Raw genomic sequence first — 24,120 nt, 5'->3', positions numbered from 1 at the left:
TTGATCAAGGTCTTTTTATCCTTTGAAAACTTAGATACTATATTACAAAATAGTTATTGAAACTGTAAATTGATTATGGTTTTTAATGAAATATTAACTTTTAAAATTAATCTTTAAATTAATTAATGTTTAATTCAGTTAATAGATTTGAAAAAAGAATAAGACTCCTTTAAATAAATTGTCTTAAAAACTCATTTATTATTTACGTGTTTAAAGTGTAACGTTGTATTTATTTTATGAATACACTCCCTCAATTTAAAGTATATTCTTACTTTTAAACCAAACATTTCTTTATTTGAAATAATTATTTGGTCTTCGATAAATTAATTTATTTATGGAAATAGATTATATATTTTAATAAAAGTATTTAAAAAATGTATTTGTAATGTATAAAAGAATCTTATTATAAGAAAAGGACGATTTTATGATAGTGTGTAACATTGTTTGAGTGATCTGAAAGTGTGTAAACATTTTATAAGTTTATACTAATTTGTATTGTGGGTTGAATGTGCACGTAACCATTGTTTTCTGAAACTCGATTTCAGTATCTTTGATTTCTCTTTGTGGGGTTGTTGTTGCAGTTTCATAACACTTTAATAATATCACACTTTGGTGCAATATTTCAGAGTTGGGTTTTTTCCACATATGTGTGTCACTGTGATACTGATAGAATCATATTCCGGAATATCTTGTTGAAAAAAATTAAAGAAAGAAAATAATGGGACTGAAGTATAATAATGATAATGCTTTCATTTGCTATTAAAACCACGTTGACTTTTTACCATAGAAATCTTATTCGAAAAAATAAAATAAAAAATAAGTGAAATCTAAGAAATAATGATGAAGCACTATTTTTTTTATGAAATGAGTTAAATCATTCATTATCAGTTCTATTCCATTTTTGTTAGTTGTCAAAACAGATAATCCAGCTCGACTCGACTCGATCTACTACGAATTGATAATTTAGTGAATCAATCAAAGTCAGCTCACTTTTTAGTGAAAAAAAAAAATCGAACTCACGGCTTGACAGGTTAAACAGGTTGGCTCACAAATTCACTTAATTAAAAAAATACAATTTTTTTTTATATTTTTTTCAGTTAAAACTAAATTATAATTCTAATTAAAATCTAAATAAACTTTAATACAATCTAAATACAAACTAAAATAAATAAAAAATACAAATTATTTATGTTTTGGCTAAAAAAAACAACCTAACATGACTCAAATGTAAAACTCAACTTAATAAAAAACACTTGTGTGACCCTTTTATCTGCGAGTTTGTGAGCCTTGACTCACCATGGGTTCAACTCGGGTGAACCAGGTTCTAGATCGTGTCAAAATCAACCCGTATTAAAATTGGTAAAAGAATTTCAACCCAACCCAGTTCAAACCCGTGATGAGCCAAGTTGACTCGCGAATTTTAATCCATTTTCACAGCTTTACCGATTATCCTATATTAAAAATAATATTATTAATAAAAAAGTAATTGTTGTTTAATTATAATTATGTGCCATATGATTCAAATGTTGTCATCAACCCAGAACAGTATCATGACAATATCATGTTGGCACAAACATATAGGCCATAACAGTCGGGCACATTTTAATTGTACTATATTCACAAAAGAAGTTAATACAACTGATAAAAAGATTAATGAATAAGATGAATTAGTAAAATCTTAAATTATCTAAGAAGGGTGTTAATTTAAGCCTAGAGTCAAATAAATTAATATTTTATTTAGATAATAATATTTTATTAAGAAAAACCGGTGTCTAAGCAGGAGTTATTTGTGAAGAGTAATGTCAAACTAACTTTTTCCTTATAATATTTCCCTACACACATAATAAATTAACATTTAAAGTGAAGTAGGGAGAGAATTATACAAACGTTCAAGTTTTATCCAACTTGTTGCGTATTTGATTTCTTATAGTCAAAATGTCTTCATTTCCTGCTCAACTAATAAATAAGTGTATTTTAAGTCAAAACCAATGCAAATAATTGAGAAATTTCTACCCTTTGCACTTAATTCATGGCAATTCTTTTTGCAAACAAGACATTACCAAGTCATTCCATTAACACAAAAAAGTCTTTTAACGTCCGATATTTTTGATTTTTGACGTCTGTTCAAACACCGACGTCGTACAGGGTGACGTCAAAATAATGTCAGAAAAAAGAACAACGTCACTTAACATCGGGGCAATAGGGGTCCGATGTTATCCAACGTCGGGACTAAAAGCAGCAGACATCAATTTTCGCACTAAATGGAGCCAAAAAACATAGCAATTTGACTTCTGTTGGGCTTTGATAGACGTTAAATAACGTCAGTCATGGTAAGCTCAGACGTTAAATAACATCTGTCAGAGCACCACCAGACGTCAAAATGCTCTTTTTTTTTTAAAATTTGGTTGTTTTTACAACATTCCCACATTTGAAAATCAACAAATTTTCAGAACAGTTTCATAATAATTTCAGCACAATTATGGAGTTACAATTATATCTAATAACACTTAAGTTTCAACATATATTCTAAACTAATATACACAATTCCCATGAATCTTCTTGCTTGTTACACTAAACATTACAAATAAAATAAACACATATCAAAGTCATAAGTTGACATACAGAAATTAATAACTTTAAACTAAATGAGTTCTAAGCTTTGGATATAATACTTTAAGTTGCTGGCCTCTAGGCTTACCCACAATTCTAATGAAATTTTGGAAACATAAAACATATGGTAGTTTTTATAACTAAGTAGATACATAGGTTAGGATTGAAAAAAAGCACTACTTACTCTTGTAACATGTTTTTCGAAGCAGGTGGAATCTTCCTATGGCATAAATAAAACCATACAACTGTGCATTGTCTTGGAATGATGACACATAGTTGCCAATAATACCTACCATCAATCACAAGTACTTAGCATAAATAATTAATAATACTTCATAAAATATTACTAGCAAAAATACCTACGCATCAATGTATGGCACAAAGTAGATCTCTCTATTTGACTCAACCATCCATGTTTGCAAATAAAGTTTGATGTGGTCATGTGAGTTTTTCGAAGGTTGAATGGTTTGAGGTTCAATGAATCCATAGACGGAAGATCACCCTTGGTCCACAATGAATCCATAATAAATCTACATACATAAAATAAAAATTAATGCAACAATAATATTAAAAAATCAAATACAATTAGTCCAATTTTACAAATAACAATAAATATAATTTTATTTCGTAATTTTATAAATATTATTATAAAAATTTGATTAAAAAAAAAATAGGCCAAAAAAAAATAGTCTAAGATAAAAATTATAATTGCAAATAAAAAAAATACAATCAATTATATACATACAATGAAAACGAGATAACAAGCAAAATAATCTCAAAACGATGCAAATGGGGATGAAAACACATAATATTCAGTTGAAAACGCCTAAAATCAATCCACAATCAAATCCCAACCAGTTTGGTGGTGAAAAATGTTCGAAACTCACCTAGAGGAGGTCGGAATAATGGTCACCATCGGGAAGGATTGCGAAACACTGCAGGATGAAAACAAAAAATATTTTGTTCAAAACGCCTAAAATCAATCCATAATCAAATCCCAACAACTTTGGTGGTGAAAAACATTCGAAAATTACCTGGAGGAGCTCGGAATGGTGGCTGTTGGTGGAGAAGCCTCGCAAAAAATTGGTGGCACGATGAAACAGTTAGGGTTTCTACGTTTCACGCAGAGAAAACCCAAAAATTGACGTCGAGACTGCATGGTCAGACGTTAATTAACGTTAGTGCAGAGGGGGTCAGACGTTAAATTAAGTTGGGGCAGAGTGGGTCAAACGTTAAATTAAGTCGGAGGCAGAGAGCTTAGACGTTAATTTTTACATAACACTGGGGTATTGTGGGCCAGACGTTAAATTATGTCTGTGTTGAAATGGGCAGACGTTAAAAAAGTCAAATAATTTACAAAAATATCACCGGCCATTTTTAATGTGAGACTTTTTCTGGACAGACGTTATAGGGCTTTTTTGTGTTAGTAACAAAGTAGCAACATAACCCAAAAACTCGAAAAATAATTTACTAGTTGAAAAAGGATAAAATATGCTAAGACTAAATATTATAATGGGACATTCCTACCACAAGGTCGCACTACAATTTCATCTCTAAATAAATTGGAAAAATGTTGACTAATAGTCTCATTGAGAGAAAGAGAATAAATAATTTAACCTCTTACTTTAGGACTTATAATAGCTAAAAGTTTTGCCACTTTAATGAAGGAATAATTAATTTCTAATTTAGTTTAATTTACTTGATTGGCAAATTATTGATTTTGTATACTTCCATAGTTGAATATGTTTTCTGAATCCTACATGTGTTTTTAACCTACTTTTCCGACAAATTCATAAGTTAACCCTTCATTACTCGAAAACTAGTGGATGATCAATGATGCATCTTTATTTGGTGCAAGCAACAATTTCCAGCAGTGCAACTCTGTTATCGATGAATATGAGATTAAATTATTTATCCGATTTAGACTATCTATTTTACCTTTCAAATGAAGAAAAAAAGAAAAAAAGAAGTTGGTCATGCCAAGAGTTGAAAAAGGAGAACAAGAGAAAATGCTAAATCTTTTACCATTTTTTACCGGTAGAATTGAGCTTTAAGTCTAACTCAATCCCACAAAATCGGTTTGTAAGGTGAGGACTGCACTTCCAACACACTCCCTCTTCCAACACACTCTCACATCGAGGTATATTCATCTTGTGCGTGAGACAAGAAATTAGTGTGTGATCCATTAGCGGCCCAATATCGGGTGGAACAGAATGTCCAAGAAAGTTCGTTAGGATAAACTCTATCTTGACTCTGATACTATGTTAGAAGTGAGCTTTAAGCCTAATTCAATCCCACAAAACCGACTTGTAAGGTGAGGACTGTACCCACTTATATAATGTGAATTGACCTTATATAATGTGAACAAACTTATATAAGATATCAAAAATACTATTTTTAATTTAAAATTTTTAAATAATAGATTTAGGAATCGTTTTATTTATATATTGTTTCTATTACTTTTTTTTGTTGTTGTGAGATTTTTATAACTTACTTTGGATTCCTAACATAATGACTTGGTGTCATTGTTGATTTTTGTGTTATTTCATTGATAGCAAACTGATAATTTTTCCTTCCCTTTCTTTATTAAATCAGTGAGACTAAATAAAGGCTTGGATTTCGGACATGTTTTTGCACTATTTTGCCATACTATTTGTATTACAAATTAACCAATCAATTAATATATAATATTTTTTTTCTTCTGTTGTTAATGTTGGATATTTCAAATTGATATGGTTCAAATTTTGAAACAATAATGTACTAAAATTATGCTATTAATGCCTTTTAAAATTCTTCTATTATTATTTATTAATATAAAAATATGTACTCATAATATTAATAGGGACAAATAAGAAAAATAAATGTATTATTTTTTACAAATTATAAACTATCTTATAAAAGGTTTATTAGTTTCTCTTATAATGTGTGTTGTATTGAAAACCAAAGTAAAAAAACTCAAAAATTTATATAATTAATGAATTCGAAATTATCAAAGGAAGATCCAAAACATAGGTCATGCATGGAACGTAGGTTTGAGGATGGAACAAACATGGGAAAAAAGAAGACAGAAGAAAAACTCTAATAATGATAATAATGATACTAGTATTTAAAGTATAATGATCAATGTATAATAATGATAATAGTATTTAAATATTTAAAACTATATAACAATAAAATATTTGCTGTGATTTCTGATTGAGGACTTAATGAAGTTTGGAAATGTGGCGTACTGGTAGGGCCCAATGACAATGGAGTATGATTTCTTCTAAAGCCACAAATAAAAACTTTAAGCCATGATTTGAAAGGATGATTAAAACACTGTCTTCACTTTAAATGAAAACTTTTCTTGCCAATGTGATAGAAACCAGAAACGACTCGGTAATATCCTCCTAGGCTGAGCAGAATATGTGGATTATCTTTACTTTCTTTCCCTTCAAATCGTTAGTAGTTGAAACACGTAAATAGCTGTCATTATTATAAAGAAAGAAAAAAAAACATGAATTTTAAGAGAAGAACAACAGAAACTGGAAGAGGTTACATGTCTTCAAGAAACAAATCATTTATTTTTATAGGATATGCAATCTCTGCCATGGATTAACAATACTTGCCTAGTAGAGGGAATTCATCACCTAGAATATTCAGAATGCACAACCTAGCCACCCAGCTGAAAAACAACTTGTATTAAATGGTGTATTTGACAATTCAGAAATTAAAATATTCGTCCATATACCTCACCCTTCACGTAACCACAAGAATAATTATTGATTCATAGCAACAAAAAGTCAATACAATCGATATCCCTTGAACCCCATAATAATAATATTATATGTATATATGTATTTAGGTATGTATATATGTAGATTTTATAAACAAAAGGGTAAAATCCTAGATACTTTATAATTGCTGTATTTTCAATCTTCTCCATCCTCTCTTGCTTTTAATTTTTTATACAAACTGACTTTGATACATTCCTACAATCAAACATCTGTTGTTATCGTTCTCCAAATAAAAAACTTAGGCCTTTCCTGTTGCTTTCCAATCTGCTCAGAGTATGCCACTCAAGAAGCCCCTGTAAGAAATAGATGCACCAATAAACAAAAATTGGTTCATATAACTTACCATAAGAGGGGATAAGTACGAAATAATAGTGGACTGAGGATAAAAGTTCCTAACCATATCCCTGAGGTTTTCCTAGATTCATTACTGCAAAATTATCAGACAAAATGTTCAATTCAATTTTTGACAAGCATAAATGCTACATAATGCGTTTGTAGCTTTCAGCTAAAAAAAATTAGACAAGAATTACCTTGGTTTTCCTTGGAAAGCGTCGTTAATTTCATCTGTACTAGGCCTGTGTGTAAACGTAGACAAAATAACATACTTCTCCTTTCCAGGTGACTCGTCTACCCTCTTGTACAGCTCATATTGGTTTGGGTAAGTCATTCTACATCACACGAAGTTAATTTACAGTACCATATTGTGTACTTCCAGAAGATAGAAAATGTGTTTGTATTTCTAGCATATCAAAGAATTAAATATCAATTTTGGTTATAATTAGGGAAGGTGTTTCTTAACATTCAAATCATGGTAACGAAGCTTTACACTTTCAACATTGTTGTTGGATTGGAACTATGACAAAAATAATAAAAAAGGGAGGAAAGGTAAACAAAATACGTCTAAATATTGAGCTGCAAGCAAGGAATCAGTTATTCTATTGATAAAAAACGTTCAAATTCATAAATGTCAAAAATCATAGACTAATAAAGTAAGAGATATAACTATTGTTGGAAATCTCACATAAATGAGATGTAATCGTCACCTTACAAATTGATTTTCTGATGTTGAGTTAGATATAAACTCACTTATTAAGATAGTATTGAAGTCATCCAAAACCTGTCCAAAGTAATGTTTTCTAGGACTATTATGCCACTATAATCGAGATCCTATTAGACCACTAATCAATATCTAATCTCATACTTAATATGTTTATTCTATGGCATGAGCAAATGTGTTGGACATCCCGTGTCGATCATGAATAAGGCTAGATTATAACATATAAGTGGCCTCATACTATTAGTCTTCTTCCTTTTGGTTAAATAATCACTACAAAAAAATCTTTAAATAGAAATCAATTTTCTTCTAGTGAATCTAAGCTCCTTCACCATGGTGATTTTTGTTGAGGCAAATTACAACTTCATGTCCTATTTGGTTTCACTTGCTGCATTTTATTCCTAGTCTCCTCTAACATCTGAATGGTGGATGACCTTTTTTGCCACAATTTTTATAAGGAGGAAAGCCTATTTCGTTTTTTTTCCTTGCCTTAAATGTTGTTGTTTGTTCTGCTGCTTAATGCCTGATTTTGCTTGAAAAAATTCTTTTAATTCTTCTAAACAGCATGATCTTTGGCTTGCAGAGTACCTTCAACAACGTGATAATGTCTCATCAGCCTTCATTGTTGTTGGGCTTGTAGAGAATGTAGCACTTTTGCAGTAATCTTAGGCATATCATTTGTATTCTCCAATGAGAATATAGATGTTTCGTACCTCTTCAACATTGGTACCCAATAACTTTATCTAGTTAGCAATATCAAATAATTTGTTTGAATATTCCATTATTGTCTAAAACTTTTTCATTATTTGCAACTCAAATTCTCTCATTGAATTAAGCACCCATGTGGTTCCTACTCTTTCATCTCCGATATATTCCTTCTTCAAATAATCCCAAATTTCATTTGTTATTTTGAAAGCCGTAATTCTTGTGAATATAAAACTCTTTCATCCTTTTCAAACTCAAATTCTCTCATTGAATTAAGCACCCACGTGCTCCGTACTATTTCATCTCCGATATATTCCTCCTTCAAATAATCCCAAATTTCATTTGTTATTTTGAAAGCCATAATTCTTGTGAATATTCTTAAAAACACTAGCAAAAAGTCATGACTTTGTTTTTACCTTCATTTTTTTTTTCTATTCATGAAAATTTTGATTTGGGCCATGGCATGATTATTGACAGTAGGAGTATTTCATAATCCTCTTCCACAGTTTCCTAAAAATCAAATGCCTCCACATAAGAATCAATTTTCACTGCCCAAAGGTCATAGTTTTTCCCACTCTATTCTAGAGGTCCGATAGAAGAGGGCTCTATACTCGTTGGAATTATGGAAGAAAAAAATAAAATAAGAGGAAACATAATATGTCGGTATATATATATTGAGCTAAAAAACATATATATATTTAACAACATTGTCCATTCCATCATCAAGACACCCCATTTATAGAAGGAAGAAAATGTTTTCTAACAGCACCAGCCAGAATAAACATCAATCAATTCGATTGGCTTTTATGAACATATGAAAGCATGGTCTTTAACTTTCCTACAGTTCCTAAAACGCCTTTCTGCTGATCATACAATCTCATTGGATGTTTTGATAGGCTATTCAAGAAGCGCATGGTCGCTCAATTATTTTAATTATCTTTTTCTTAGTACACATTCCTTCTTTTCTTCTTTAAGTCAAAAAATGACACATTAGATTTATAGAAAAAATTAATGATGCAAATATGTTACTGTCTAACCTGATAGCTCCCATTATGGGATACTGCGTTCCTGCATAATACAGAAGTCGAAAGAAGTAGCAACTTTCAAAAGAAGCAGCATACTTGAGCCTCTGGTCCCTCCCCATCGTCTAGTGATTAAGAAGGCAAAGTTATAAACATACTTTTACAAGAATAATTTGTTATCTTCAACTAGGTGGTTTAGTACTCACTTGCATTATACCACTAGAACCAGGCAAATCCTGAATTCATAGAAATTTGTCAATTTAATAAATGAACAAAATAAAATGTAAAAATATCATTTAAAGCGGGGTCACAGTATAAACATAAAATTAACCGAGGACCATTCAACCAAAGATATTTTATGAAAAGTTGAAAACTATACAATCTGAATATATTATATACTTGTAATGTTAGTCTAATTGCTGGTTTCATCACCATAAAACGTTAATAGTGTAGAGAAGACTTGCAGAAAATTAGCAAGATGTAATTTACTCAAATTTGGTAAACTAGATGTTTTAATTTAAAACAAAGACCCAAATGTGCACCAAGTGATGCTACACATTGTTCTAAAAAAGAAGTCAGCTATTCAAACATGAATCTTAACATAGCAAATCCAAGATAGCCCACGAGCCTAACATAGCAACCATATTAACATAATATAATGGGTTACTAAAGCAGATGAAAGGAATTATAGATTAAAACTCAAGCTTCGACTTTGTCAGCTTGCTCTCTCCCACAACCAAATGTCACTTATCAAAAATAACTCCAACAACCGAACTTCCTCTGAATGTTTCTTCACTTTGGGTCCATTTTGATAGGAATTGACAGTTTTGGACAGTTATGGCAATTATTTGTAGAGAATAACTACTTCAGAAATTAGTTTGGACCAGAAACTCCAGCAGTGGTGGTAGGGAAAACTGCAGCAGTGGTGGTTGTTTACATGGAAACAAAAACAGAGCTCCCAAAATCGGAACCTCTGACACCAACTTGGAGTAAGTAGGAAAATAAAAAATTATTTTAATGATAATAATGACAGCATTACATTCTCAGTGCCTTTATTTATAATAATCCAGCTCTCTAAAATAAGGAAATGTACATATGTTGAAATGAATAGGAAGATTCTAAAAATATTTCCTGCTAATCAACATGGAAATAGTCAGGATATTTGTATCCTAATAATTTGCTATATACAACATTACACACACTTAATAGGAGGTCTAACAGCCTCTAATCAAGACATGCCAATTGTGCCTTTCAGTCGTTTACACATCTAATCAATAATGCAAAACGACGGAAATCATTCAAAATCATTTATCAGCATGCAATTGTACTAGACTAGACTAGTTGACAATAAGTTTTCTGTGCATAAACTGATTATATAAACACAGTACGGTGTCAGATTCTGGTTATCTTCATTTAGCTAAGTCAAGACTATCTGAAAAACAAGGTGTAAATCATTCAATTATTTCATTAAATAAATTTGAGCTATAATAAAGGAGCTAGGAACTTAACTTTAAGCCTAGCATTGACTAGAATAACTGGTCTGTGTTCAGCTGCATTGGTCATGGCTCTTAGATCCTGTATTCACAACCTCAAACATATTAAAGAGAAAAAAGAAAGAAAAGCAAGGAGAAGTTGAAGAAAGCGTGTATATCCATCAAGAAAAAAGGGAAAAAAGGCTCAACAAATAAAATTTCTAAAATATATCCATAAAACTCCCACTGTATTCACTTACATCAATAATACAATTCCCAACAGCATTTTGAGGAGCCACCAAGATATACAAGTCATCTTGCTCTTCAACCTCAGCAGCACCTGAGATTGGACTTTCATGCATTAATTAGATGCCAAATATATCAGAACAGGAAAGAAAAGAATTTTTTTTCAAAAAGGCAGAGTTAGATATTCTCAATATGAAGTTATGAAGAAAATATCACATTCCATCAGGATGGCGCATATGAATGTTTTACTTTTTTTCCATTTACAGGGCATACATATATGATGGCCTGCAGTTAATTCTGTGTGACGTAAGCATTTAATGTAGGAATTGCAAAAAGAAGCTGAACGCGACTTGAAATAGAATTAGAGAAATGGATGACAAATCAAATAAATACAGAGAAGAAAAGTTAGATATTAAGACTTAAGCTAGAATCTGGAATACGAAAATCTAAGGAGGCATTGGGTATACAGGGAATTTTCAGTGTCCTGTGAGTCAAATTCGGAAAGCTTGTTTCCATATTTAGATTAATTTTTTAATCTATAACATTCCTAGGAAACAATGTTTTGTTTTCATTTTTTTCTTGGTATCTTTTCTGCAAAATTGTTTCGATGTGATAAATAGTTAAAGTTTCTAGTAAAATATCAGGTTACTTTTTATACCAGAAAACTTAAATATTCTTCGGAATATTTATTACCAACCAAACATATTTTAGTTACTTCTAGAAGTCATAATTCTCAGGATTCAATGATTCCCAAACACGGAAAAAACTTCCCTATTACCAAATGCCTCCAAAGGTGTGCAATATGTAAATACATAAGGGGCATTGGATCAAAAGCTGCAACAGCTAAACTATAAATATTACATCTAATTGATGTACCTATAGAACCAATATTGATGAAGGTTCCCTTTGCTCCATAATCACCCCAGTCCATGAACTCTAAGATCTTACGACTTCCAGCAAGCTGCAACGGCATTCCAGCAAGAGCACCCTCTCCCATTGACCCTTGTACACAAACCTGCATGATGAAGAAGATAATTTAATTAAAAAGAATTACATCTAGCAATTATAGACAATAGCATCATTTTATTCTTCTCTAGATGATGAAAATATTCTATGTTGAAGAAAAAGGAGTATGAAAGATACCTTAACCCGTTTTCCATCATCTGCAAAAGAGAGGGCAAGAGCTCGAACAAGTTCCATCAAGGTACCTATTCGATAAACATCCTGTAAACCACAATATGTAGTCAAATGATACATTTAGAAAAAATAAAAGAATAAACATCTGCATACCATTTCTGGGTTCAGCTCAGGAATGTTGATGTCAACCTATTTGATTTGGAATCACAAACAAAAGCATATATTAGCCTGCAATGCAAGGGAATTAAAAGTAATGCCATTCAACATATAAGGTAAAAGCTTAATAATTTTACTTCCGATCTTCCCACTCTTCATTACTCTTTATCATTGAATATTATGCATGTAGTAAGAATGTCGATTTGTTTTATTAAAAGTAGGGAGTGCTATTGCATCGCTATGTTATAAGGCATCCTAACTAAGTTGTCACCCCAAATAACAACAATCATTTGCAGCACCACAAATATCATAAAAAACAAAAAACAAAAAATGAGGGGTTCTTTACTTGATTATCTTTGTATCCAGAAGTGGTAGTTAAAATCCGAGTGTGCTTACTCTCAACGAGAGATTAAGATAGGATAACCTGAACTGCTTGGTGTACTCATTATAGCAAGAAGTGACGTTCAGAATACTTATCTTTGTAATCTGATTGATTGTAGCAGATACCTTTAAGAGTGACTTAAAGAAAAACTGGGCGTAGCTCATGGTTGTGTTGAACCAGAATAATGACTTTGTTCTCCATTCAGTTATATTTGTATGTATAGATGATCAGTCATTAGACCTTCTAGTGATTTGTGAAAAAGTTTTAGGCTCTATTCAACCTCCCTTCTAGAGCTAGTGTGCTACTTTAGTTTTTTCTTCCTTTGAGCTTGAAAAAATAAAAAATATACAGCAGAAGCTGAAGTTATTGCTGCTACCACTGCTATCAAAAAAGTAGTGGTAGAGGAAGATTTTAATTGAGCTGAAACTAGAGCAAAAGGACAGCACAGAGAGTTTTGTTGACAACCAAACTGAAATAGCCATATACCATAATCCCGTCTTTCCTGGAAAAACTAACCATTTCAACACTAACTTTTTTTCTTAAGACACATAGTTGTCACTCTTATTAACTGTAAAATCAAGTTGCAAACATTTTCACCAACCCACTAACTTCCAGCAAGTTCAAGTTCTTAAGACAGAATATTGGAGCATGAAATCACTAAAGCAAGGAGGAGTGTTAAATATTTGCTTTATGCATTGCATGTGACTTTATATTTCTTTTTCAATCTGATAAGCAAATAAATTCATAATGGGCTGACACTTTTATTTGAAGAGCGAGTCAATCAATTACTACTTTTATTTGAAGAGAAAATCTGTTAGTTATTGATAATTATATCTCTTGTCAGACTGTTTTTGCTCTTTCAATTATTATGGATATAAGCATTGTTGATAAATAAAATATCAAATTCCTTGCCTTCAACTCAGAGCATTCTAACGTTTTCCCTTCTTACCTTTTTCGTTTTTCCCACCATATTTCCAGCATTGTATAACAATGGCAATTAATATACGAGGCCTCCAACACTGAGGAGACAATCCTAGAATACACGAACCTGTACATGGGAATGGTGATTTTGTCCCAAAGGATTGAAATTAGATGACTAAAGAAACACTCTGAAGATCCCTCTATTCAATTACCAAGTACTTGCAGCCAGAATAGTTTTTAAATCTGCATCATTAGAGAAAGAGAATTGAAAATAGCCATGGCTAAGGGGAACAATGGACCAAGATCCATTAATTTTCCAAATTCCTTCTAACTTAGGCTGAAATCCATGAACCTCTTGGGTCTTTCTCCCTTTGATAGGATAATAAGCCATCAAGTTCTTTTGGCAACTAGCTAACCCATCCCAGTATTCTTCCTCTGGAACAGTAATAGAATTTTCATCACCCTTCATACACTGTTTAGGGAGTTGTGTGAGTTGTGAGACATCGAAATAGGATGCTTGTAAGGAATTTACATGTGAAGGTTTATCCTGCTTGCTTGAAGCTTGATTGTTAGTTGTTGTCACCAAAGGCGTATTATGGTCACACAGGAAATTCCCTGGCACCATCGGATCCATAGGATCCCAACATTAACTTTATTTTATTTTTTAAAATTTAAATATAGAACATTTTTCATAGGAAAAATATGTAAGAATAGCAATGCTTAAAGATATTGCACAAATATAGAATCACTCAAATATGTTAAAGCATTAACCAGTTTGCAGACTTGTGATAGTAGTCTCATACCTTCAATCTAGTTTTACCATCATTGATAGCCCTCTCAGTAGCTTGTAGCACATCATCATAGAAATATTTCCTGATTTCTCGAGAATGGGGAATATTGTTTAGTCTAGTAGGAATCCCTCTCCACTTATCCTGTAATAAGCTAAGGCAAAATATGAAACAATATACCGAGGAGATTTTATAGTGCATAAAGGAGGAAAGTATTCAAAAGGAAACAGGCAAATGCATATTACAAAGTACAACTGTCTACCTGGCTCAAAGATGTCCGTCCTTTCTTAGTATCAAGGATTGATTTTTCTGAGTTAAAATAAGTTAGTAAATAACGTTAAAAAATACGAATTGATCTTGCTTATTGCATGGGAAAAACCCCATGTCAAGATGTCCAAATATTATCAACATCTCTTCGGGAAAGTAATGTGTGATCCCACATATCTTAACAAAACTGAATAACAGAAAGGAAAACCCTCTATTCCCTCAAAAACCACCACTCAAAGCATCATATTTCACTCAAAATAATCACAAAATTCCCCTTCTACAAACGTCTTATGTCATAAAATTCATTAAGAATTTCCCTCAAATTTATACGCAGTTTCCTGATTTTGAACCATTTGCATAATTTCGTATTTCAAGTTTCTCTTACACCCATAATTATTTACCAGAAAACAAAGGATGTGGATGGTTTCGGTAATGTAATCTTATAAGAGTTAGACTGAACAATTAAAAAATTTGCAAATTAAATTCGAACATTGAATTATCAGAGGACCAAAATCGTGCATTGACTATTGTTGGAAGGAACAAAAATGCAAGCCTAAAGTTTATAATATCATGCCAAGGTTCACAATCTGGAATACACTCCCATATAGGTTGATGAATTACATGACTTCAAAATATAAAGGCCCATTCTGTTTAGTAAAATAAAATAAAATATTTTTTTCTCATTTTTTATATTTACAGTTATACCACTCTGCTTTCACAGTTTTTAATCGAATTTTTTAAAACAAAAAAAAAAATGGAAACAATATGGTTCTTTTCAAATTACTTGTTAAAAGCAAAAATATATATATATTTTTTTCTAAACTTACAATTCCCTTACAAATATATAATACGTGCTTTTGAAGCTTCGTACCTGCAGATTTCACTACTTTTACTTTATCATGTTGCAATTGAGATAGCAAAGATTCAATTTCTTTGAAAACCGCTTCTTTTGGATTGCTGCCATCAATCTGTGCATGAAAAATTAGTTAAATGTGAGCGATGTTCCACCCACTGGTTCACGTCAAGACAAAAGATAGACATACGAGAATGCTAATAGTGTCCTATGACCTTATGAATTATTTTTGAGTAAGAGGAAGATACGGCTTCTGCATTTTGCTTGTATATGTTTAGGCGAGATTTGACCTGAAAAGCAATAGGTAAGAGTATACACAAGGATGTTAGATCCACGTAATTTTTAACAGAGAAAATGCAATATTTTTTCTTTGTAATCTTAAATAACAATACAACAGAAGCTCACTAAATTATTTTTTTCCTATAACTGGATACATTTTCTGCTTCCAAACTAACACTGAAATAAATTAAAAATGCAATGTCACCCTGTTATAGAATTTAAGTATTTTAATAAATTACTTGCAGTGATCCTTTAGAACTCCTCCCTTTACTAACACATGATAATTCACCTGTTCATACTTTGGACTCTGAATACTGTTACTACTTCCTAGGAAAAAAAATTAATGGCTATGGTTAACCCACACCTTGCTTTTGAACATATGGAGAGGAAGAAACAAAAATCTGAAAGAGTTATACTTAAATTTTGATAATGCAGCACGCATTGAGCAGTTTATGCACATGATTGACACCATTACAATGCAATTATGCTGACTGATAAACTTCTTTGTCGATTCAGTTGAAGATAGTCTTCAAAGTACACTATGATTATATGACAGCTAAGATCTTTAACTTCTCATAAATATTGTGATAAAACTTGCCATTTAACAAAATAAAAATCTCATCAGTAGCGTCAAGTATTTAGGAGATCATTTCATGCAGAGACCATCTTTTCCAGCTGCCAAGGAGTATAAATAACAACATTTTCAAATGATGCAGCTTATGTGTGAAGTACCCACAAAGAGAGCAAAAAAAAAACAAATAAAAGGAGTACTATCATACCTTCTCCTCGGTGTCATCAGGTCGAGTTACCAGCCTTGCTTTAATCTCTTCAGTCTCCGGTGGAAAAAAAGTTAAATGGTATATCTTCCCTGTCACTGGGTCAAGCCTTCTACCAACACATCTGTCGATCAGAGTTTCATCAGGAACCTGAGTATTAGAAATTTAATAACTTAGCGAGGAAGATGAATGTATAGATTTCTGATTCTGGGTAATTAAATAACATGTAACATGTCAATAACACCAAATGACCAAGTCCTATGCCTATTATAAACAAGATTATTCACATACTTATCACATTTTTCACTTTCCCTCTTATTTTTCTTCATTCATTCTAACTCCACCCTCAAGCACCAAAAGATGAGCTGTATGTCTCATTTTTCTTTACAAACAGATCACATTTGCACCAACAATGAAAAACTTAAAATAATAAATAAAATCCTATTAACCTTAAACAAGATTTTAAATTTTTATTGCAATCATATGAAATTTCTTTGCTACACTTTATGCTGTGGAAAATTGTGATCAATTGTGGTTTGCAAGACCCCAAAAACCTTGAAATTGGCAACCATTTTTTTTAAACTATCTTAAAAACAACTGGAAATTGTGCAGATAAAGTTTTTGGGAAGGGAGAAAAACAAAACAAAACAAAAATTTGACATACATCCAATACTATGTACACATCAGGTCGTATCTGCATTTTCTCCAGACTCTGGGCCTGACCCAAACTTCGAGGGTACCCATCAAGAAGCCACCCTTTTTGCTTAGCATCTTCGAGAGACAATCGTGTTGCCACCATCTATAAAAGAATATACATTAACCAAGCATTTTATTTTGATGGCAAAAGAGTAGGTCTGATAATATTATACTGCTGTCACAATTTCATCAGGAACCAGTTGACCCGCGTTCATGAACTCCTTTGCTTTATTTCCAATTTCAGTTCCAGCTGCCACTTCTGCTCTTAGCAAATCCCCTGTTGATATGTGCACCAATCCAAACTGCACAACACCAAACAAACAAACAAACAATTTATTCATTTATTTATTACAGCATCAATTACATAATTTATTTATTTACTAATTTCACTCATTTTTTAACTAATTTTCTACCAAATATTTCGAAAGAAAAACAAATTACAAGTTAAAATTAGTTTAAAAGTTATTTCTTATAAATTTTTTAATTATAAAAAAACATTATAAATTAATTTTAACAGTGAAAATCATTTTAATACTTTCTATAACAAACAAACCTTTGATCCTCTTGCTTTTCTTGGTTAAATTACTTCCAGAAAAATAAACAGGCCTTTATAATAGAAAGGGAATGGCACGTGACACGTGGTAGCAACGAACCTTTCGGACAATTAATTCACATTGCGTGCCTTTACCGGAAGCGGGTGCACCTGATATCATCACCTTCAGAGGCTCGCCGATGGAACAATTCACTTTGAGCGTCTTGTTAAAGATAATGACACATGTAAGGTACTTGCGTGGTGTAAGGAAGCGAAGAATAAATTAGTAAATGATGATAAATAAATGTAACCTTGGTGGTTAACCGCGATAGTGTGTGGCAGCGGAGGTTGCTTAATCGGAGAGGTTGTGTGCAGAAGGAGAAGTGGCAGTGGTGTAGACATGAATGGTGAAGGGAAGTGAATGGAAGAGAATGAGAGGTTGTGAGAGTGGTGGTGCGGTGGAAGGAGCAGCTGGGTGCGGTGTTTATCATCGTAGCTTTCGTTTTTCGTTTGGGATCGGTCGAATCAGTTGAGTGGTTCAGAACACTCACATGCACCCTCTAACAAATGCCACTACTCTTTGTGTGTGTGGTTGTGCTACTAATAAAAGTTTGTAAATTGAGTTGATTTGATGGAGTTTAATTTTCACTATTTAGAAAATAATGAAATTTAATTTTATAAAGTATATTGTGTTTTCCTTTTCATGTTATAATTTTTATCATTCTTCGTTTATTTAAATGTTAACTTCCCTAACATTTTTATTAAGTTTTATTATAATTTCATTTTTATTTATCATAAAAATGCAAAATTGATATTATTTTCAAATAAAAAATTAATATAAATTATTAATTTTATCAAAAATTTAACTTTTAAGTAAAATTTTAATATTACAATAATTAACATTCATTTAATCATATATCATAATCAAATTAAAGAATAATTTTTACCAATCCAATTTTTATTTACAGGATGAAAATGTCATTTTAATATTAAAAAACTTGTTATAGAAAAACCTTTAAAATTCATTGTTTCATTTATTAATCCAGTTTGCTTAAGTTACAGCTGTTTGTGTTGTTGTGCGTGGTACTGAGTGGGACAAAATGCAGCACGACTGAACCACGAAAAATAGCTATAAATTATGTCCAACACTGCATAGAGATCTTATTCTTACGAATCCTAGTTAGGTGTAAACGCAATTTGCTGCAATTTTATTGAAAGTGGAATTTGTTGCAGGCAACTTCCATAAAGATATGAATTACATTCCCAAACATCAACTACCAACAGTAAAATTACATGCTTCAGAACGCCAAGAAACTTATCAATTGCTAACTACATCATGCAATGAATATTTTTTTTATATCTGGCAAAGAGTAAAGCAAAACAGAATAAAATAGCTGCACTAAGTTTACTATCTTCCCTAACAAAATGAACTGAAATAAAGTAACATGACATTGAACAATTCAAAGGGTCCTCTTGATAAAAAACTGTTCTCTGTAGTGGTAATCTGTGAGCGAGTTAAGTCTTCAATCCAACTTGACTGAAGAGAACAAGTAATGCACGAACCAGAATGAAGAGAGGAACCCAATTGTACCTGTAGAGAGCATGATTGCTAGAACCATGAACAGTGAGTATCCCAAGTACAGAGTTGCAGACACAGGACCACTCAAACTCTTGAGATCAAACACAAGATAGTTAATGGAGTACAGAAAGATGTACAAGGCAACAGAACCGGATGCAAAGAAAGATTTCCACCACCATTTCCAGTCCTCCACACACAGGTGCATGTAAGTAAGAACTAAAGAGACCTCAGCACAAACCAGCACAAGAAGGATCAGAACAACGAAGAGGAAGCCGAAGACATAGTAAACTCGACCCATCCAAATGCTAGACATGATAAAAAAGAGCTCAATGAACAAGGTGCCAAATGGAAGGGTGCCAGCACCAAGAACTAACAGCCATGATGGGTACTTTTGCTGGGGAATTTCACGAGGAATTTGGTTGGTTCGGACTGGATACTCAATGTGGGGTGCCTTGGCTCCAAAGTACCCACCAACAAGGGTAAGGGGTACAGATATGCAGAACCAAAGCAAGATCAGTATCACAAAGAGTGAAAATGGAATGGCTCCAGTGCTGTGGCTTCCCCACAAAAGGAAGTTCAAGGTTGTGAGGATCAAGAAGGAAATTCCTGGGAAGAAACACGCGGCCTTCCATGCGATCGAAACCCAGCCCTTCTGATCTCCAAAGGCAATTGTCCTCCACAACCGAACTGAGACATAGCCAGCAGCAATACTAAGTATCATGTAGAAAAACAGCATACCTGTGATCAGTGTTCCGCGAGATGCTGGTGACATGAATCCTAGTGCAGCAAACAAAATTGTCACAACAGACATACCAAGAATCTGAACCCCATCCCCAACCATCACACACAACAAAGCAGGATTCGATGGAGCACGGAAAACATCTCCCACCACAAGCTTCCAACCAGACAACTCTTCATTCATCTGTGCTTGAGCCTCCTTGTCCAGCTCCTCATAACGGGTCAGATCTCTCCTAACAGTTCTCAGGAAGATCACAAGAACAATACCAGCAAGAAAAGTGATCACCATAAGCGAATTAAGGATAGAGAACCAATGCACTTTAGCTCCCTCCATCTTTAAGTAAGCATCCCATCTAGATGGCCACTTGATATCACTCTCCTCAAAGGTCACCTCGTAACTGAAAACAAGAGGCTGACCCTCTTTGATAGGCATTGCCACAGTGGCCGGATCGCATCGAATAGGCGAGGGATACTTGTCATACATCTTCAAGTTTTTAGCCATATCAGCATTATGCATGATACTGCAAGGAATTACCTCGAACCCCACAACCATGTATCCAGGCTTCTCAGAAGATTCCTCCTTGCCGACAGGGATCATTTCTGCGCCTTCGCCGGTCCCCATTACTCGAGCCACATTGGTCTCCTCATACTTGTGAATAAGAACATTGAACTTGAGATGGTTAAACACATAATAAGCATCCTCGATCTTAACACCAACAGGGTACCCCGTCCATCTCATAAAGTACCCTTCTTTCTGTGTGAACCTAATAGCAGGTAAATTATCAAGAATCAAGTTAACCTGATACATCTGGTCAATCCTCTCCTTCAAGATCTTGAACTGATCCCCGGACAATGATTCCACCCGGCACAAGAAAATCTCAGATTCATTTGTGTGCATCTTAAACCTGTAGGGAGAGTTCTCTATTCTGTCCCCCATGAGGAGTTCCCCAAGATTCTCAGCACTGTCCTTGATACCTCCCTCAGGCTTGCAAAAGGGCAAACTGTAATAACTAAAGGGCATCTCTGTGTCAATGGAAGTAAGCGAATTCACTTTCACCCACAACTCATCCGTGACACCATACTTGTGGGGATAACTACCAGGAAGGTAGAACCCATAATTGGGTTGAATTTGAAATGTCAAGCACAAGATCAAGGTCATCCACAACCCAAATCGCGCAAAATATTCCATCTGAGCAAGATTCACAGCGGATTCGTGCCAGATCTGACAGACCCAGATACAGCAATGAGCGAAAAAAATGCAGATAATACAAACTGCAACAGAAAATATAATGGAATTGCAAGACTAAATACAAAAGTGCAATACAACTACACAACATAAAAGATCATGGGAATGTGGATTTGATAATCAAAGAAACAAACACAAACAAAAACAAATATCACAAATTAAAGTTTTATATCACTGACCTCATGCACAGAAAATGTGGCGTGTGTATTAAAAGTCTGAGCGCATGAAAGAAATGAAGATTTTCTTCACGCGCTGCAGAGGAAAGGCGAAGAATCGGAATGGATGAAATGCAAAACCAAGGAATGTATGCACGTTTAAATATCCATGGTTGGTTTTGTTTCACTTTCCTTAGAGAGCTGGTCACTGCGCTGATGAAGAATCAGTAAATGACACTAATACCCCTACCTTACTTATTAACAATGGACAAACTCCAAAATCCCGTTTGTCACCACTCACCACCGTTTCAGTAACCCAGTACCCACCGACACCGACACTTCTTATTTCGATTCATTTACTTTTTCAATATTTCCACTTCAGCAACTTTTTGTCTCGATCAAACTTAGTAATATTTAACGAAGAGGAGATAACATTTATGAAAAGGACAATTATACTTTAACCCACTTTTTTTAATCCATTTTTAATCTACCACTTCAATTACTATTAGATCATTATATCACATTACTAAAAAAAATAAAAAAAGTTGATCTAATGGTGATTAAAGCAATGGGTTAAAAGTGGGTCAAAAAAAGTGGGTTAAAATATCATTTTCCTTATGAAAATTGAAAAATCAAGAATATTTATTTAAATTTAATTTAACTAATATTCTAAGATGATTTGGATCTTCAGCTTAAAAATAAAGAATGTGTGTTCTTAATAAATTAATAGTCAACACTTTAAGCTTGTATGAGAAGTTTAATTTCATCACTTTAAAATAAAGAATGATGACTAAGTTATAGATTTCAACGAGTTGTATTTTTTAATTAAGTAGTTGATGTTGTGGTTATTTCTATCATTTTTTTAGTTTATTAAATATATACCAAAGTATTAGGCAATAAAATTTGTAAAACAGTAATAATTGAGTAATTAAATATATAATTAAATCTTATTAATACAACAATAATAACAAGTTATTAGACTATTATTATTATTATTATTATTATTATGATTTTTAGAATAGGTATAATGAAGTTAACAAATTTATTATTATTATTATATATATAATAATAATAATAAATAGTTTGTAACTAAATGCTGCTTTACACAGCATTGAACTTAATAAACAATGCTCGCGTGTCATTCCTTTAGCAGTATTACAAGTAGAGTTTTTTTGGTAATTTTATTTTCAGATAAAAAGGAATATTATTAAGTTTCGAATAGTAAGTAATTTTGTTAAGATAATTATAGGAATTAGAAATGTGAACTTTATTTTTTCCAACTAAATGTTAAAATTAGAATGTGAAGCTTTTTTTTTCTAGTGCAGCTAATTGTACTTTTTGATGCCGTGATTGCTAATATAATTTCTATATAAATTTTTCATTATATATATATATAGAGAGAGAGGGTATTATTTTTTCTTTAGTTAAATCATTCAATTTTTTGTTTAAACCTTTGTTAACTTTTATATTTTAAAATTTTGAATTTTAATTTTCCTAATTCTTTTATTCAAGTTTTAGTTAATTTAAATAAAATAAAAAAGAATTTATTTTGTCAAAAAAAAAACATTACATGATTATTTTGTTTTTACACAAACTATTGAAAAAACCACCCAAAAACACCCTCACCGAAAGAATATATGCTAAAAAAAATCATAAAATCCTAAAAAAAATAATTTGTCGTTTATAAATATAAAAAGAGATATCATTTATTGAATATGTAGAAAAGATAATTTATCTAAAACTTAAAAAAATTACGAATTTGGATTTTTTAATATAAAGAAAAATGTATTTATTTTAATGTAAGTGCAATTTTACGTTTTGCACTTTGAATTGACGTAAGGAGTTGGTAATAGAGCTGTAACTTGAGCATGCAGGCACAATAGCACTAACTATGGGTGGGAGAAGACCAGAACATGGAAACAATATTTGAGTCTGCTTCGTACTTAAGTTTTTTTAGAGAAACGTGACTTGTGGTTATATAAGGTATACGTAAATAATAATATTATATTATGGTACATTGCTCCTGCACCTGTAAAGGCAAATCATTCCCTTAGATCTAACTCCTCTGTTTGACCAAGTCATTTTATATATAGTACTATATTTTAAAATAAAAATAATTGTATTTTTCTAAAATTAATAGGACATCATAATCTTAAGAAAATTATGACATGTTATATACGCATTAGTAATTAACCTCTTGCATGATGACACATATATTTTGATTTATAAAACCAATATTAAATTTTAAATTAACATTAGTGATTTGGGGCTTTTTAAATAGTCTTATATAACTCAGATCTTATGCAAATGAGATATATAAAAATACGGTAACATTTTTCTAATTTAAGTGAATTTTTATGTCTCGATTAATAATACAACCGAGATAGAATAGCTTTTATGTCTCAATTACAATCACAACCGAGGCAAATATTTTTCAAAATTATTACACTCCCCACTGATTTGAAATTTTGAAATTGACCACATATTTTTATGTCTCAAGTTCAATTTAACGATGCATAAAAAGCTTTTTGGCATTTTGTTTTTGTTGCCTTTCACCCAAAACTGTTAAGTTGCAATATTTTTCCAAAATGACATTATTTTTTTATTATTTCATGAGGGAATATGCGTGTGTCCTATAATAACCGAGGTAGAATATCTTTTTATGTATCGGGCTTCCTAACAACCAAGGTAATATTGTTCCTAGGGTTAAAAAATCATAATTTTACAAGC

At 32.2% G+C, this 24,120-nt stretch overlaps 2 protein-coding genes across 2 annotated transcripts; both read right to left on the bottom strand.

Annotated features, from left to right (window-relative positions):
- Positions 1-6,551: 6,551 nt before the first annotated feature.
- LOC114163940 (adenylate kinase 5, chloroplastic) lies at positions 6,552-18,258 on the bottom strand. The gene is made up of 19 exons (XM_028048335.1): positions 17,984-18,258; positions 17,794-17,895; positions 17,314-17,442; positions 17,109-17,243; positions 16,448-16,594; positions 15,605-15,679; positions 15,408-15,504; positions 14,532-14,578; positions 14,285-14,413; positions 12,176-12,211; positions 12,029-12,109; positions 11,762-11,900; positions 10,900-10,979; positions 10,677-10,742; positions 9,374-9,403; positions 9,183-9,292; positions 6,917-7,054; positions 6,784-6,813; positions 6,552-6,679 (listed from the first exon to the last, which is right to left on the bottom strand). The coding sequence occupies exons 1-19, from the start codon at positions 18,161-18,163 to the stop codon at positions 6,655-6,657; spliced, it is 1,776 nt and encodes a 591-aa protein (XP_027904136.1). The 5' UTR covers positions 18,164-18,258; the 3' UTR covers positions 6,552-6,654.
- Positions 18,259-18,852: 594 nt separating this feature from the next.
- Positions 18,853-21,677, bottom strand: LOC114163093 (transmembrane 9 superfamily member 11). The gene is made up of 2 exons (XM_028047170.1): positions 21,415-21,677; positions 18,853-21,211 (listed from the first exon to the last, which is right to left on the bottom strand). Exon 2 carries the CDS (start codon positions 21,176-21,178, stop codon positions 19,196-19,198), a length of 1,983 nt encoding a protein of 660 aa, XP_027902971.1. The 5' UTR covers positions 21,179-21,211; positions 21,415-21,677; the 3' UTR covers positions 18,853-19,195.
- Positions 21,678-24,120: the final 2,443 nt, after the last annotated feature.

This window comes from Vigna unguiculata, chromosome 9 (assembly GCF_004118075.2).
Source record: "Vigna unguiculata cultivar IT97K-499-35 chromosome 9, ASM411807v1, whole genome shotgun sequence".
Classification (NCBI taxonomy): Eukaryota; Viridiplantae; Streptophyta; class Magnoliopsida; order Fabales; family Fabaceae; genus Vigna; species Vigna unguiculata.
This window is presented reverse-complemented; position numbering and strand designations above follow the sequence as displayed.

What these genes read in the sequence shown, in the direction of transcription:
- LOC114163940 (XM_028048335.1), bottom strand. Translation starts at nt 18,163, where the DNA reads ATGATAAACACCGCACCCAGCTGCTCCTTCCACCGCACCACCACTCTC. An exon ending in AAAAGTAGTGAAATCTGCAG is followed by an intron (nt 14,579 to 15,407) that starts GTACGAAGCTTC and finishes ATTTTAACTCAG; the next exon opens with AAAAATCAATCCTTGATACT. An exon ending in CCCATAATGGGAGCTATCAG is followed by an intron (nt 7,055 to 9,182) that starts GTTAGACAGTAA and finishes CGTGTGATGTAG; the next exon opens with AATGACTTACCCAAACCAAT.
- LOC114163093 (XM_028047170.1), bottom strand. Translation starts at nt 21,178, where the DNA reads ATGGAATATTTTGCGCGATTTGGGTTGTGGATGACCTTGATCTTGTGC.